Below are 16,018 nucleotides of genomic sequence, written 5' to 3'. Positions count from 1 at the left end.
AAGAGAGGCTGGGAAAAGATAGGAGCTGACAGGACAAACGCTGGTAAGCCTGACAAACAAGAAGAACTGCCAACAGACAAACAGAGAACACAGGTATAAATAAACAGGGGATAATGGGGAAGATGGGTGACACCTGGAGGGGGGTGGAGACAATCACAAAGACAGGTGAACTAGATCAGGGAGTGACAATTTTTACCTCTTTGTTGATTGATTTCCATTGAATTGTGTCCATTTTCTGTTTTAGAAAGATTTTCACAAACATGAAAAGATAGATGGTATCATCATGAAGCAATATCAATTTAGATCATACAAGGGACAAACCTTAACATTTTTCAGTTAAGCGCCTGCACCTGCCGCCCTTCCAAATCCAACGTTTCAGTTGGGCAGTTAGGTTCCTGCAAGAACCCCCACCAACTAAAGAGGTTCCTCGATGAACCCCACCTCCTATGGAGTTCTTAGAAGATGCTTTTGGGGGCCATTTTCAGTGCCAAGAACCCTAAGGTTCTTCAAAGAACTTTGAGGATCTTAGAAGAACTCTTGTTGAACCCCTAATTTTTAAAGTGCACTTTGGCAAAAAGACACAGAACCCCTAATCAGATGATAGTACCTTATATGGTGTCAGAAATTGCTGTAATAATGTTTATCTAGTGTATCTGCATTTAATTAAAGTCATATGATGTACTGATGAGACTTGCTCCCTCTGCTTTTACACTTCCTCTTTGTCTATGTGACTGACTCATGGTTTTGGACTGACGGACAAAATGCTGTTATTCCATATTGAGTAGTAGACTGAACTAAGCTGCAAGAGACGAGCAGGACAAATGGTTTCGGTTTCTTTTAGAAACAGTGTCGAGACAATGAGCATTGAGAAATGGCCAACATTTCTCGACAAGACCTCACCAAAGGCCAACCGCAGTTTCTTAGTTCCATAATCCTTTGTCACCAACCAGTACTTCCTCACAATATTGTTCTGTTTGTTTGTCACACCACCCAAAGGGGGGCTATACTTTTTCTTTATATAAACTGAGACACAACTCTTCTTTGTTGAGCTCTCAACCATACACCATTGTGGTGATGTTTGACCGGTCTCATTTTTGCAAATCTTAATAAAAAAAGGTTGTTTAAAGAATCTACAGTCTCTCTCCTTTCTGGTTAGATTTTCCTCGACACTTACCTCATGTCCTATCACATAATAACATAAAACAGGTTCAAACTGAATAACATTTTAAGCATTCTATGTACTTGTAGTGTTAGTGTTACATTCATAGATATATCGTAATAGATACACACATACAATATTAAACAGTGGTGTAAAGTACTTAAGTAAAAAATACTTGAAAATACTACTTAGGTCTTTTTGGGGGGTATCTGTACTTTAGTATTTATATTTTTGACAACTTTTACTTTTAATTCACTACATTCCTAAAGAAAATGATGTACTGTTTACTCCATACATTTTCTCTGACACCCAAAAGTAATCATTACATTGTGAATGCTTAGCAGAACAGGAAAATTGTCTAATTCATACACTTATCAAGGGAAAATCCCTGGTCATCCCAACTGCCTCTGATCTGGCAACTCACTAAACACTTGCTTCATTTATAAATGATGTCTGAGTGTTGGAGCGTGCCCCTGGCTATACATAAATAAAAGAAAACAAGAAAATGGTGCCGTGTGGTTTGATTAATATAAGGAATTTGAATTGATTTATACTTTTACTTCTACTTTTGATACTTAAGTATATTTTAGTAATTACATTGACTTTTGATACTTAAGTAGATTTAAAACCAAATACTTTTAGACTTTTACTCAAGTAGGATTGTACTGGGCGACTTTCACTTTTACTTGAGTCATATTCTATTAAGGTATCTTAACCTTTACTCAAGTATGACAATTGGGTACTTTTTCCACCACTGATATTAAAGCATCATGCATTTGGCATGACCTAACCATAGTGTTTTACAGGACAAAATACAGAGCTCAACAGAGTAGTCTACCAGGAACTACTCTGCAACAAAAAGTGCAATGGAAAAAGAAGTGTGGAAGTACTACAGCAGGTGATCCAGATTGACAGGGGATCATTGCAAATATTAGAGACACAAAGGAGATTGGCCATTAGAGAAACGGTAAAACAATATTAAAGCTCAAATATCCCCATAAAATGTGGAGGAAATGGTCCTCATTTTGCTGGAAGTTCTTTTCCACTGGCTTCTTTCCTTCATGACCACGGATTGGTTAAAGGACTGGTTAAATCTTCACCTACACCTTATTTAATTAACCTATCCTCACAAGAAATCAGTGGCATATTGAGGAGGGGTGACTAGGAAATGAAGCTATTCCAGACAACTGGGACATGGCTGTGTTCCTGTCTTACTGCAGCAGGAGTGTGCTGCTCAGGACCATGAGGAAGGTGGTTATCAGCTGTACCAGCCCCTGGCCAAGGGGGTTACTGCGACTGTTCTCATACTTGTTATTGTTGTTGCTGCCGCTGCTGTGTTCAGCTGTCTACTTCTTCAGGAAGTGCTCTGAGTAGTTCAGGTAAAGCTCCACACACTTACGGTTCAATCTTACAATGTATTTTGTTTTTGCAGGAATATCCAGTCATGATAGGCCAGCAGAAGCTTCTCCTCCTGTGGGCATGGATGTTGCTGGTGGCAGCACTGTGCCCTGGTGCCCTATGTAAACGCGGGGGTGGATTCAGGGGCTGGGGAAAGGGTACAGGGGTGGGAAGCAAAGGGCCCCCCTCCCAGAGTCATGGCTCCTCCAAGCAGGGGCTGAAGATGGCAGGGGCAGCAGCCGCCGGGGCACTGGGTGGGGCTGCCATTGGCTACGGGCTGGGGTCACTCGGTAGGCCAAGAAATGGCTACAGGGGAGGTGGGTATGGCTACGACGCAGAGGACCAAAGATTCCACTATCCTGAAGGTTAAGGGTTTCACAACCAGTCTGACTGGCGTCGCTACAGAAACGCTGCTGTCCCCGGACCTGGACCCATGAGTAACATCCTCCTCACACTGGAATCAATGGTGCCTTTCTTCTTAGGGGAATCTAGTCATAAACCATTTCCTTGGAAGTGGATTTTATCAGAATTGCTGGGCCGAAAGACTAGAGTGGACTGAATTCAAATAAATGTCAGGGGGGTGTTTGTATATAATTATGTTGTAAAATCATGTGTCACAGACTGTCAAACAGGACTGTGCTAGATCTTTTTTCAGCTTTATAAACTGTAATAGCTGGATGAACTTAAGTAGCATGCTGAAAAGAATGAATTTTACCATTAACATCTACTTTGCTGTGATTTTAATACTTTTATAAGTCATATTTTGCCATTGCAATAAATGTGTGATTATTGACTAGCTTTTGTATCTGCAAATAGCATACATACGTTTTTGTAACCCATATTAAAGTAATTTCCAACTAATTCATTTTATTTTCTATGGAATTCTTAAAATCTCACTGGGCACAGATGTCAAATCAATGTCTATTCCACGTTGGTTCAATGTAATTTCGCTGAAATGATGTGGAAACGACATTGATTCAACCAGTGTGTTCCCAGTGGGATGGGAGTGCAGAACTACCTTATTACTTATCATAAGGATGTCACGCCCTGACCGTAGAGATCCTTTTTATGTCTCTATTTTGGTTGGTCAGGGCGTGAGTTTGGGTGGGCATTCTATGTCTGGTGTTCTATATTGTCCTTGTTTTGTATTTCTATGTGTTTGTCCTGGTATGGTTCTCAATCAGAGGCAGCTGTCTATCGTTGTCTCTGATTGAGAATCATACTTAGGTAGCCTGTTCACACCTGTGTTTGTGGGTGGTTATTTTCTGTTTAGTGTATGTCACCTTGCAGATATGTTCGTTTATCGTGTTTGTTGTTTTGTTTTAGTATTCGTATTCATTAAAATAAATGATGAATACTTACCACGCTGCACCTTGGTCTTCTCCTTCTCCTCTATACGACGATCGTTACAAAGGAAACTTGTTTTATTCACAACGCTTGGTTTATCTACTCTGGTCCACTATAGTTTAATTTGATAAAATATATAAAGCTCTGGAAAAAATTAAGAGACCGCTTCAAAATGATCAGTTTCTCTGGTTTTACTATTTATAGGTATGTGTTTGGGTAAAGTGAAAATTTTTATTTTATTCTATAAACTACTGACAGCATTTCTCCCAAATTCCAAATAAAAATATTGTCATTTAGAGCATTTATTTGGTGAAAATGACAACTGGTCAACAAAACAGTGTTGTCAGACCTCGAATAATGCATTTTTAAACAACACAATACTAATGTTTTAACTTAGGAAGAGTTCAGAAATCAATATTTGGTGGAATAATGATTTTCAATCACAGCTTTCATGCGTCTTGGCATGCTCTCCACCAGTCTTTCACATTGATGTTGGGTGACTTTATGCCACTCCTGGCGCAAAAATTCAAGCAGCTCTGTCACGTTCCTGACCTGTTTTCTGTTGTTTTGTATGTGTGTGATGGTCAGGGCGTGAGTTTTGGGTGGGCAGTCTATGTTTTCTGTTTCTATGTTGGTTTTGGGTTGCCTGGTATGGCTCTTAATTAGAGGCAGGTGTTTTGCGTTTTCCTCTAATTGAGAGTCATATTAAGGTAGGTTGTTCTCACTGTTTGTTTGTGGGTGATTGTCGCTGTGTCTGTGTATTTTGCACCACACGGTACTGTCTCGTTTCGGTCGTTCCTGTTCATGTGTTTCCTCGTTTCATGTAAGTTCATAGTTTAGGTCTGTCTAGTTCGTTTTGTTATTTTGTTTATCATTCAAGTGTATTTCGTTTCGTGTTTTTCCGTCTTGTCAAATAAACATTATGTATTCATCACCCGCTGCGCATTGGTCTACTCACTCACCGAAAGAGAGCCGTTACAAGCTCTGATTGGTTTGATGGCTTGTGACCATCCATCTTCCTCTTGATCTCATTCCAGAGGTTTTCAATGGGGTTCAGGTCTGGAGATTGGGCTGGCCATGACAGGGTCTTGATCTGGTGGTCCTCCATTCACACCTTGATTGACCAAATTTCACAGTGGGTGCGAGACCTGGAGAGGCCTACAAGCCACTGGTCTGACAACACTGCATCTTTTTTATTATTTTGACAAGTTGTCCTTTTCTGCAAATAAATGCTCTAAATGACAATATTTTTATTTGGAATTTGGGAGAAATGTTGTCAGTAGTTTATAGAATAAAACACATGTTAATTTTACCCAAACACATACCTATAAATAGTAAAACCAGAGAAACTTATAATTTTGCAGTGGTCTCTTAATTTTTCCAGAGCTGTATATCTTTATTATTTTTAATAATGCTTTATTATGTTAATGTTAATTATTATGCATGTGGCAGTAGTTAAGTTCAGGACCATGTAGTGACATGGATAAGTGTAGGGGAGGGGATCAGTAAATAAGAAATGAAAAGGCCTTCCCTCTGCATTTTGGATTAAAATACTTGAAAATGAACTCAACAGTATAGTACTTCAAGTATAAGCATTGTGTGCCAGGCTTCAGCAAATATTGGAAAAATATTGGAAGTTTTTTTTTTCTTATCACAGAAATACAAAAAAATGCTTTAAATGAATAACAGGCGTAGTATTCCGTTCATAATCAAATACATATTTTTTGTGAATGAGATGCGACGAGGAATTTGTGTTCTGTTGTAAAGATAGCTTAATGATAATTTTTCATTTAACAGTATGGGAATTGTAACGCTGCCAACTAGCAGGCACAAACCATGTCTGTTCGATTTCCTCACTCAGTAATGACTGTTCTGTAACAATTTCCCCTGAGGCAACTAGTTTCCTAGTAAGAGATGTCTTTAAATGCTTATTTGTGCTCTGTGAGATAATCATGGTAACTGCCCTCGTGCTTTCCTAGACGAGAATGACCGCACATTTTCAATGAGCACAAAAGGAAGTGCGATTATGTGTTTTTTTTATTTGTTTTTACTCATTCTGTACTTGGGAAATGGAAGACATCAGTCATTTCAGCAAGATAATGGTAAAATTCCCCATTGAGTTCAAGCATGACAAAGTGGTTATTTTGAAGTATTTTAAAGACACATTAAAACAATGCATGTTGTTCTCTATGTTAAAACCAATATAAATGAGTTAATCACTAAATACATCCTTGAAAAAGAAGAGTCATTTATATCCATTCGCCAAGAGAAATAAGTGCACTTCTGATAACAAGGGGACAGGAGGGCATAGAGAGGGAGACTAGATGGGGAGGTAGAGAGATGGAACAAGAGAGCACAAAAGAAAAATAGGAACAGAAATAGGGATTGATTAATAACAAAACTCTGACCATTCCATACTTAATTATTATAGTATTTACCAAACAGGCAACTTTTAAAACCAAATACTGCAGACCACATAACATTGAGTACAAATTAAAATATCATGTGAACTATTATGTAAAGCAGTGGTTCCAAACTTCGGTCCTCCCAATAGCCCCAACAGTACACATTTTTATTGTAGCCCCGGACAAGCACACCTGTTTCAACTTGTCAACTAATCATCAGGCCCTCAATGAGTTGAATCCGTTACGTTTGTCTAGGGCTACAACAAAAATGTGTGGGGTTGTGGGTACTCTGGGATTGGAGTTGGGAACCACTGATGTACAGTATAATGCACATGGAAATGCATGAAAAAAATTGTCAACATAATGCTTGTCTGTACTTTCTGTGGAACCACTTTGGCATAAAGACACTGAACCCCTAATCGGATGATAGTACCTTATATGGTGCCAAAAAATTGCTGTAATAATGTTTATCTTGTGTATCTGCATTTAATTAAAGTCATATGATGTACTGATGAGACTTGCTACTTTTGCATTTATACTTCCCCTTTGTCTACGTGACTCACTCATGGTTTTGGACTTACAGACAAAATCCTGTTATTCCATATTTAGCAGTAAACTGAACTAAGCTGTAAGAGACAAGCAGGACAGATGGTTTCGGTATATTTTAGAAATAGTGTCGAGATATCGAACACTTAAAGTACAAATACCATGTGAAGTATCATGTACAGCAGTGGTTCCCAACTCCGGTCCTCGAGTACCCCCTACAGTTCACATTTTTATCGGTCCTCATTTTGCTGGAAGTTCAATGGAAGTTATTTTCCACTGGCTTCCTTTCCTTGTCCCCTTTCCTTCATGACCACGGATTAGTTAAAGGATTGGTTATATCTCCACCTACACCTTATTTAATTAACCTATCCTCACAAGAAATCAGTGGCATTTTGAGGAGGGGTGACTAGGAAATGAAGCTATTCCAGACAACTGGGACATGGCTGTGTTCCTGTCTTACTGCAGCAGAAGAGTGCTGCTCAGGACCATGAGGAAGGTGGTTATCAGCTGTACCAGCCCCTGGCCAAGGGGGTTACTGCGACTGTTCTCATACTTGTTGTTATTGTTGCTGCCGCTGCTGTGTTCAGCTGTCTGCTTCTCCAGGAAACGCTCAGAGTAGTTCATGTACAGCTCCACACACTTACGGTTCTTCAGCTGCTCCACCAATACAGGGTAACCAATCTCCTCAATGCTCACTGTGAGGCCGTCATCCTCCTCCTTATCCGTATCCTCTCCAGCTATCTCCGTAGGGGCTGGGGTGAGAGGCTTCACTGTGTCTGTTCCCTCCTGGTTGCTAGCTGGACTGCTGTTCCCCACCTCAGGAGTGATGGGCAGGCTCTGGCTGTTGGCTCCCTGGGGGTTGTTCCTCTGGTTGTTAGGTGTGGCCTGGGAGTCGCTGCCCTGATCCTGCAGAAGGTCGTTCCTCTTCATGCAGGTATCCATGAAGCTATCGTAGGACTCTGCCCGCGGTGGTACTTTGTAGGTATAGTCCCGGCCATAGTCGTTTTCATCTGTGGAGCGTTCACCGTATTTGCTGTACATGTAGTTGTTGTAGGACTGCTCCTCCTGAGGGTTGCGGAAGTTGAAATGTGGGCGAGGGAAACGCCCAAGGCCATAGCCTACTGCCATACCTGCCACAGCCCCAACCCCTGCGGCCATAAGAGCCTTCTTAGCAAAGCCCTTGGACTGAGTAGAGGGGTAGTGCCCCATATTCTGAACTGAGCGTGAGAAGGGAGAGCCACCTCCCATACCCCCATGCCCACCTCCATAACCATAGCGGGGACTGAGGATCTTATTGTTTGGGTTCCAGTTGGGTTGGTAACCTCCTCCCATCCCTCCACCAGGGTAGCCCCCTGCCTGCCCCCAGCCAGTATTTCCCCCTCTTACTGGGTAACCTCCAGCTGGGTATCCCTGATTGACCCCTCCTCTCCCTGGGTTCTGGTTGGGGTAGCCTCCTGCTGCAGGGTAACCACCCGCTGCTGGATTCTGGTTTGGATATCCCCCAGGATTTGCCCGGCCTGGATACTGCTGGTTGGGATAGCCACCAGCGGCTGGGTAACCTCCAGCTACAGGGTTCTGGTTTGGATATCCCCCAGGATTGGCTCTGCCTGGATACTGCTGGTTGGGATAGCCACCTGCTGCAGGATAGCCACCAGCGGCTGGGTAACCTCCAGCTGCAGGGTTCTGGTTTGGATATCCCCCAGGATTGGCTCTGCCTGGATACTGCTGGTTGGGGTAGCCACCTGCAGCAGGATAGCCACCTGCAGCAGGGTATCCACCGGCTGGGTTCTGGTTCTGATTGGTACCTCTCCCTGGATAACTACCTCCTGCTGGGTATGAGTTGGGGTTCCTGTTGGGGCTCTGTGGTTGTCTGGGATAGCTTCCTGTCTGCGTGTTTGATGTTTTTGATGGCTTTTTTTCTGAACCCCTGTTGTTGGATGACGACTTTTTGCTGCTGCTACTGCTGCCGCCACTTCTCTTGGCCCATGTAGAGTCAGTATGAAGTAGAGCCAGGAGGGCCAGAGACACAAGGGCCAGCTCACATAGCTTCCCCATGATGAATGTCCTGGGGGAAAAGATTATGGCGTTATTTACATATTTGGACTAACACAGAACCCAAACCGGCTGCACGCGTGCGCCATCGTGCATACATTTATTTTGTCCCCCTACACCAAACGTGATCACGACACGCAGGTTAAAATATCAAAACAAACTCTGAACCAATGACATTCATTTGGGGACAGGTCGAAAAGCATTAAATATTTATGGCAATTTAGCTAGTTAGCTTGCACTTGCTAGCTAATTTGTCCTATTTAGCTAGCTTGCTGTTGCTAGCTAATTTGTCCTGGGATATAAACATTAGGTTGTTATTTTACCTGAAATGCACAAGGTCCTCTACTCCGACAATTCATCCACACATAAAACAGTCAACCGAATCATTTCTAGTCATCTCTCCTCCTTCCAGGCTTTTTCATCTTTGAATTTATATGGTGATTGGCATCTAAACTTTCATAGTATTACCACGAAAACCGGCAACAGGTTGGTCTTTCAATCACCCACGTGGGTATAACCAATGAGGAGATGGCACGTGGGTACCTGCTTCTAAAAAACAATGAGGAGATGGGAGAGGCAGGACTTGCAGCACTATCTGTGTCAGAAATAGAAAGGACTTCTATTTAACATGCTGACCAGACCGCACACGTCTTGTTAGCCCTTGGCAACACAGACGCTTGTTGACACGCGAGCAGTGTGGGTGCAATAACTGAATACCATTGATTTCAAAATTTATTTTGCAACGCTCGCGTCGTCAGCCCTGTTAGTCCAATAATCTTTCTGAAGGCTTATTCCCTTATTTCTGTTTTGACTTCAAACTGAGCTAACCCACTCAGGTCACTGACGGTAAAATGTATTTGCTTAATTATAAGTATAAGCCTACCGTGTTCTGTTTCCAGATTTTTTTTTACAAAATTCTCCTTAAAGTAACAGAAAATACATGTAGCCATAGCTGCGGGAAGATGTTTGAGGGGGGTTGCTGAAAAAAAAAACGCCGGTGTTACAGACGGCTATATCGGTCCACTAATACAGGACTAGTAAAGGCCCAGTATGTGAAGAAAAATAATAATTTCTAAAGAATTTATATTTTTCGGCTTTTATTTCAAGCTCATCAGTAGTCTAAATGTAATAAAATTGGCATAAAATTGCCATAAAATACAATACATATCCACGGGATGATGTACTTGGCTGTGTTATGTATATAAAATATGACATCTCTTTTATCTCAGATATAACTGGAGCGTGAAGGAATATTAGGCTATACACGCAGTTGTATTTTTGGAAGCGGACCCGTTATTTGCATATTATAATACGGTTGTATTCAATAAAATGGCGCTATAGCGCTTTTCTGCTCGACAGCCCAGGCTGTATGCCACCTGCTACTTATTTACAACGAATGGGAATATCGTATAATAACATACCCTTGCTGATTCGAGACGATTCTGTTCCTTTTGAAGAAAGTAGTCTTTTCAATCTAACTATTTCTGTTATGATTCTGTCATTCACTCACTGCTTTCATTCTTTCCAGAAGGGAGGGATCTATTTATCATGGACCACCGCACATAGGCTATTCGCCCCTGTCATAGCACTCATAGCGGTGACGATATTAACACATTCTGTCCCTGTTATAAGCCATTTAATACGGACTTCGGTTCACTCTATATTTTATCAACATTTAGGCTAAGCTAAGCAATCAATTTGAAATCCGCTGTAATGTGAATTTACGCGCAAATCCCATTCGCTTCCAATGCATGATTCAGCTAATGTCCAATGCATTCAACCATTTTAGTGCTAACAACTTCTTATAGGAATGCTTACTCAATTTAATGTCAGACTGCTACACTTTTTCCACCAAAACCCACTACTGATATTACTCATTGTCCCCACTCAGGGACTTTCCATAGGCCTGCTACTGTAGCCTGTATGTGTCATACAAAGAGAAGTGATAGAAATCACAACAGTGGAACCCAAAACAACTGCGTGGTTCTTGCTGTGAGCTGTGGCCGCAAATCCTATCCAAGGTTTACATGTTGTGAACACCAGGTGGCGACAAATGGATGTACAAGAGTTCATATTTTTGTGTTCAGGAATTATTCAAATCAAATTCAAATCAAAACAAATTTTATTGGTCGCGTACACAGATTTGGAAATGTTATCGCAGGTACAGCGAAATGCTTGTGTTTCTAGCTCCAACAGTGCAGTAATACCTAGCAATAAAAATAGTCAAATAAAAACACAATAGGCCTCCTACACACATAATCCCAAAGAATTAAGAAATATCAGGACGAGCAATGTCAGAGACTGGACTATAAATATATATACATATAATGTATGTATATACATACAGTACCAGTCAAACGTTTGGACACGCCTACTCATTCAAGGTTTTTTCTTTATTTTTTTACTATTTTCTACATTGTAGAATAACAGTGATGACATAAAAACTATGAAATAACACGTATGGAGTCATGTAGAAACCAAAAAAAGTGTTAAACAAATCAAAATATATTTTATGTTTGAGATTCTTCAAAGTAGCCACCCTTTGCCTTGATGACAGCTTTGCACATTCTTGGCACTCTCTCAACCAGCTCCATGAGGTAGTTACCTGGAATGCATTTCAATTAACAGGTGTGCCTTGTTAAAAGTTCATTTTTGGAATTTCTTTCCTTCTTAATGCGTTTGAGCCAATCAGTTGTGTTGTTACAAGGTAGTGGTGGTATACAGAAGATAGCCCTATTTAGTAATGACCAAGTCCATATTATGGCAAGAACAGCTCAAATAAGCAAAGAGAAACGACAGTCCATCATTACTTTAAGACATGAAGATCAGTCAATCTGGGGAAAAAACAAGGAGAGTGATGGAGTGCTGCATCAGATGACCTTGCCTCTACAATCACCCAACCTCAACCCAATGAGATGGTTTGGGATAAGTTGGACCACAGAGTGAAGAAAAACCAGCCGACAAGTGCTCAGCATATTTGGGAACTCCTTCAAGACTGTTGGAAAAGCATTCCTCATGAAGCTGATTGAGAGAATGCCAAGAGTGTGCAAAATTCTGGGATTCTTACGATGGCATTGAGGAGTACACCACATCAGTCACTGGTTTTTATCAATAAGTACAACGAGGATGTCGTCCCCACAGTGACTGTACATACATACCCCAACCAGAAGCCATGGATTACAGGCAACATTCGCACTGAGCTAAAGGGTAGAGCTGCCGCTTTCAAGGCGAGGGACTCTAACCCAGAAGCTTACAAGAAATCCTGCTATGCCCTGCGATGAACCATCAAACAGGCAAAGCACCAATACAGGGCTAAGATTGAATCATACTACACCGGCTCCGACGCTCATCTTATGTGGCAGGGCTTGCAAACTATTACAGACTACAAAGGGAAGCACAGCCGCGAGCTGCCCAGTGACACGAGCATACCAGACGAGCTAAATCACTTCTATACTCACTTCGAGGCAAGCAACACTGAGGCATGCATGAGAGCGTCAGCTGTTCCAGACGACTGTGTGATCACGCTCTCCGTAGCCGACGTGAGTAAAACCTTTAAACAGGTCAACATACACAAGGCTGCGGGGCCAGACGGATTACCAGGACGTGTGCTCCGGGCATGTGCTGAACAACTGGCAGGTGTCTTTCCTGACATTTTCAACATGTCCCTGATTGAGTCTGTAATACCAACATGTTTCAAGCAGACCACCATAGTCCCGGTGCCCAAGAACACAAAGGCAACCTGCATACATGACTACAGACCTGTAGCACTCACGTCCGTAGCCATGAAGTGCTTTGAAAGGCTGGTCATGGCTCACATCAACACCATTATCCCAGAAACCCTAGACCCACTCCAATTTGCATACCGCCCAAACAGATCCACAGATGGTGCAATCTCTATTGCACTCCACTCTGTCCTTTCCCACCTGGACAAAAGGAACACTTATGTGAGAATGCTATTCATTGACTACAGCTCAGCGTTCAACACCATAGTACCCTCAAAGCTCAGCACTAAGCTAAGGATCCTGGGACTAAACACCTCCCTCTGCAACTGGATCCTGGACTTCCTGACGGGCCGCCCCCAGATGGTGAGGTTAGGTAACAACACATCTGCCACACTGATCCTCAACACTGGAGCCCCCCAGGGGTGCGTGCTCAGTCCCCTCCTGTACTCCCTGTTCACCCACGACTGCATGGCCAGGCACGACTCCAACACCATAATTTAGTTTGCAGACGACACAACAGTGGTAGGCCTGATCACCGACAACGACGAGACAGCCTATAGGGAGGAGGTCAGAGACCTGGCCGGATGGTGCCAGAATAACAGCCTATCCCTCAATGTAACCAAGACTAAGGAAATGATTGTGGACTACAGGAAAAGGAGGACCGAGCACGCCCCCATTCTCATCGACAGGGCTGTAGTGGAGCAGGTTGAGAGCTTCAAGTTCCTTGGTATCCACATCACCAACAAACTAGAATGATCCAAACACACCAAGACAGTGAAAAGGGCACGACAAAGCCTATTCCCCCTCAGGAAACTAAAAAGATTTGGCATGGGTCCTGAGATCCTCAAAAGGTTCTACAGCTGCAACATCGAGAGCATCCTGACTGGTTGCATCACTGCCTGGTACGGCAATTGCTCGGCCTGCAACCGCAAGGCACTACAGAGGGTAGTGCGTACGGCCCAGCACAACACTGGGGCTAAGCTGCCTGCCATCCAGGAGCTTTACACCAGGCGGTGTCAGAGGAAGGCCCTAAAAATATTCAAAGACCACAGTCACAGACTGTTCTCTCTACTACCACATGGCAAGCGGTACCGGAGTGCCAACTCTCGGACAAAAAGGCTTCTCAACAGTTTTTACCACCAAGCCATAAGACTCCTGAACAGGTAATCAAATGGCTACCCGGACTATTTGCATTGTGTGCCCACCCCCTAACCCCTCTTTTATGCTGCTGCTGCTACTCTCTGTTTATCATATATGCATAGTCCCTTTAACTATACATTCATATACATATGTACATACTACCTTAATTGGCCCGACCAGCCAGTGCTCCCGCACATTGGCTAACCGGGCTATCTGCATTGTGTCCCGCCACCCGCCAACCCCTCTTTACGCTACTGCTACTCTCTGTTCATCATATATGCATAGTCACTTTAACCATATCTACATGTACATATTACCTCAATCAGCCTGACTAACCGGTGTCTGTATGTAGCCTTGCTACTTGTAGAGCCTCGCTACTGTATATAGCCTCGCTACTGTTTTTCAATGTCTTTCTACTGTTTATTTTTTTTATTTCTTTACTTACCTATTGTTCACCTAATACCTTTTTTGCACTATTGGTTAGAGCCTGTTAGTAAGCATTTCACTGTAAGGTCTACACCTGTTGTATTCGGCGCACATGACAAATAAATTTTGATTTGAAGTTGTCATGAAAGCAAAATGTAGCTACTTTATAGAATCTAAAATCTGAAATATATTTTGATTTGTTTAACACTTTTTGGGTTACAACATGATTCCATATCTGTTATTTCATAGTTTTGATGTCTTCACTGTTATTCTACAATGTAGAAAATAGCCAAAATAAAGAAAAACCCTTGAATGAGTTTGTGTGTCCAAACTTTTGACTGGTAGCTCTGTTCACAATGTTCTCATCAGCAAACTTCTATAAACACAACATGTAAAGTGTTGGACCCATGTTTCATGAGCTGAAATAAAATACATTTCGCAGAAAAAGATTAGATGTTTGCTGATGTGAACGTTGTGAACAGAGTGCCCCCATGGTGGGTTATGGTATGGGTAGGCATAAGCTACTGACAACAAACACAATTGCAATTTCATTGATGCCAATTTGAATGCACAGAGATACTGTGACGAGATCCTGAGGCCCATTGTCGTGCCATCATGTTTCAGCATGATAATGCACAGCCCCATGTCGCAAGGATCTGTACACAATTCCTGGGAGCTGAAAATGTTTGTTGTTCCATGGCCTGCATACTCACCAGACATGTCACCCATTGACCATGTTTGGGATGCTCTGGATCGACGTGTACGAAAGCGTGTTCCAGTTCCCACCAATATCCAGCAACTTCACACAGCCATTGAAGAGGAGTGGGACAACATTCCACAGACCACAATCAACAGACTGATCACCTCAATGTGAAGATGTGTTGCGCTGCATGAGGCAAATGGTGGTCACACCAGATACTGACTGGTTTTCTCATCCACGCCCCTACCTTTATTTTTAAGGTATCTGTGACCAACAGATGCATATCTGTATTCCCAGTCATGTGAAATCCATAGATTCGGGCCTAATTCATGTATTTCAATTGACTGATTTCCTTTGAACTGTAACTCTGTCATTAATGTTCACGTTTTGGCAAAGAGATCTTAGTCGTGCATCTTACTGACTCATCTCTCCTTGAATGATAAAAAATACTTTATTGAAGAATCCCTATTGTTGACCAATCACCAACGAAGGGGCGGGGGAACTCACCGAAGTCCAAAACGTCGTTATAATATATACACAAACTCTACGAACTGTTTCGGCTGGGAAGCATGCGGACGACCTCAAGCGTCCGGGGCACAATGAAGGTGTTTAGCTCGCCCAGGAGCGAGGCGCTGGCTTTCCCGTTGTAATCCGTATGGAGTCCCTGCCACATAGCCCACGTCTTGTATCTGAGCCGTTGAATTGCGACTCCACCTTGTCCCTGTATTGTCGTTTTTCCTCTTTGATTGCTGGAGGTCGCAACTGGTCTGTTTGTAGGCTACACGTCCATTTCCCAGTCACCTTGCCATGATTAAATGCAGTGGTTCACGCTTTCAGTTTTGCACGAATGCTGCCATCTATCCAGGTCATACATGAAGTCGCTTGAAATGTGTCTTTCGTCTAATTAGGCAAGGAGTTCAAGGATGGCATTGTTTTGCAATCCAAACTACTCTGTGTGAAATAAATAGCCTTAGAATGAATCGTGCAAAGCTGTGAAATAGCAGTAGACCTAGATTTATGAACTGTTAAAATTCCCCATATCTGTAGGCTGCGCATGAAGCACTGATGTAGCCTATATCAGAGGGTCTGAACTCCCGGTGTACCTGACAAGTAAATAAAGCGC

General features: G+C 42.4%; 1 protein-coding gene across 2 annotated transcripts; it reads right to left on the bottom strand.

Moving 5' to 3' along the window:
- Positions 1 to 5,923: 5,923 nt before the first annotated feature.
- LOC129818577 (uncharacterized) lies at positions 5,924 to 15,986 on the bottom strand. 2 transcript variants are annotated; one of them, XM_055874616.1, is made up of 2 exons: positions 14,909 to 15,986; positions 5,924 to 8,920 (listed from the first exon to the last, which is right to left on the bottom strand). In XM_055874616.1, the coding sequence occupies exon 2, from the start codon at positions 8,908 to 8,910 to the stop codon at positions 7,312 to 7,314; it is 1,599 nt and encodes a 532-aa protein (XP_055730591.1). In that variant the 5' UTR covers positions 8,911 to 8,920; positions 14,909 to 15,986; the 3' UTR covers positions 5,924 to 7,311. The 2 variants fall into 2 exon arrangements, with proteins under 2 accessions (XP_055730591.1, XP_055730590.1); XM_055874615.1 differs by lacking the exon at positions 14,909 to 15,986 and adding an exon at positions 10,329 to 10,484.
- Between the last annotated feature and the right edge of the window lie 32 nt (positions 15,987 to 16,018).

This window comes from Salvelinus fontinalis, chromosome 21 (assembly GCF_029448725.1).
Source record: "Salvelinus fontinalis isolate EN_2023a chromosome 21, ASM2944872v1, whole genome shotgun sequence".
Classification (NCBI taxonomy): Eukaryota; Metazoa; Chordata; class Actinopteri; order Salmoniformes; family Salmonidae; genus Salvelinus; species Salvelinus fontinalis.
The sequence above is the reverse complement of the archived record's forward strand: the minus strand, read 5'-3'. Positions and strand labels throughout refer to the sequence as shown.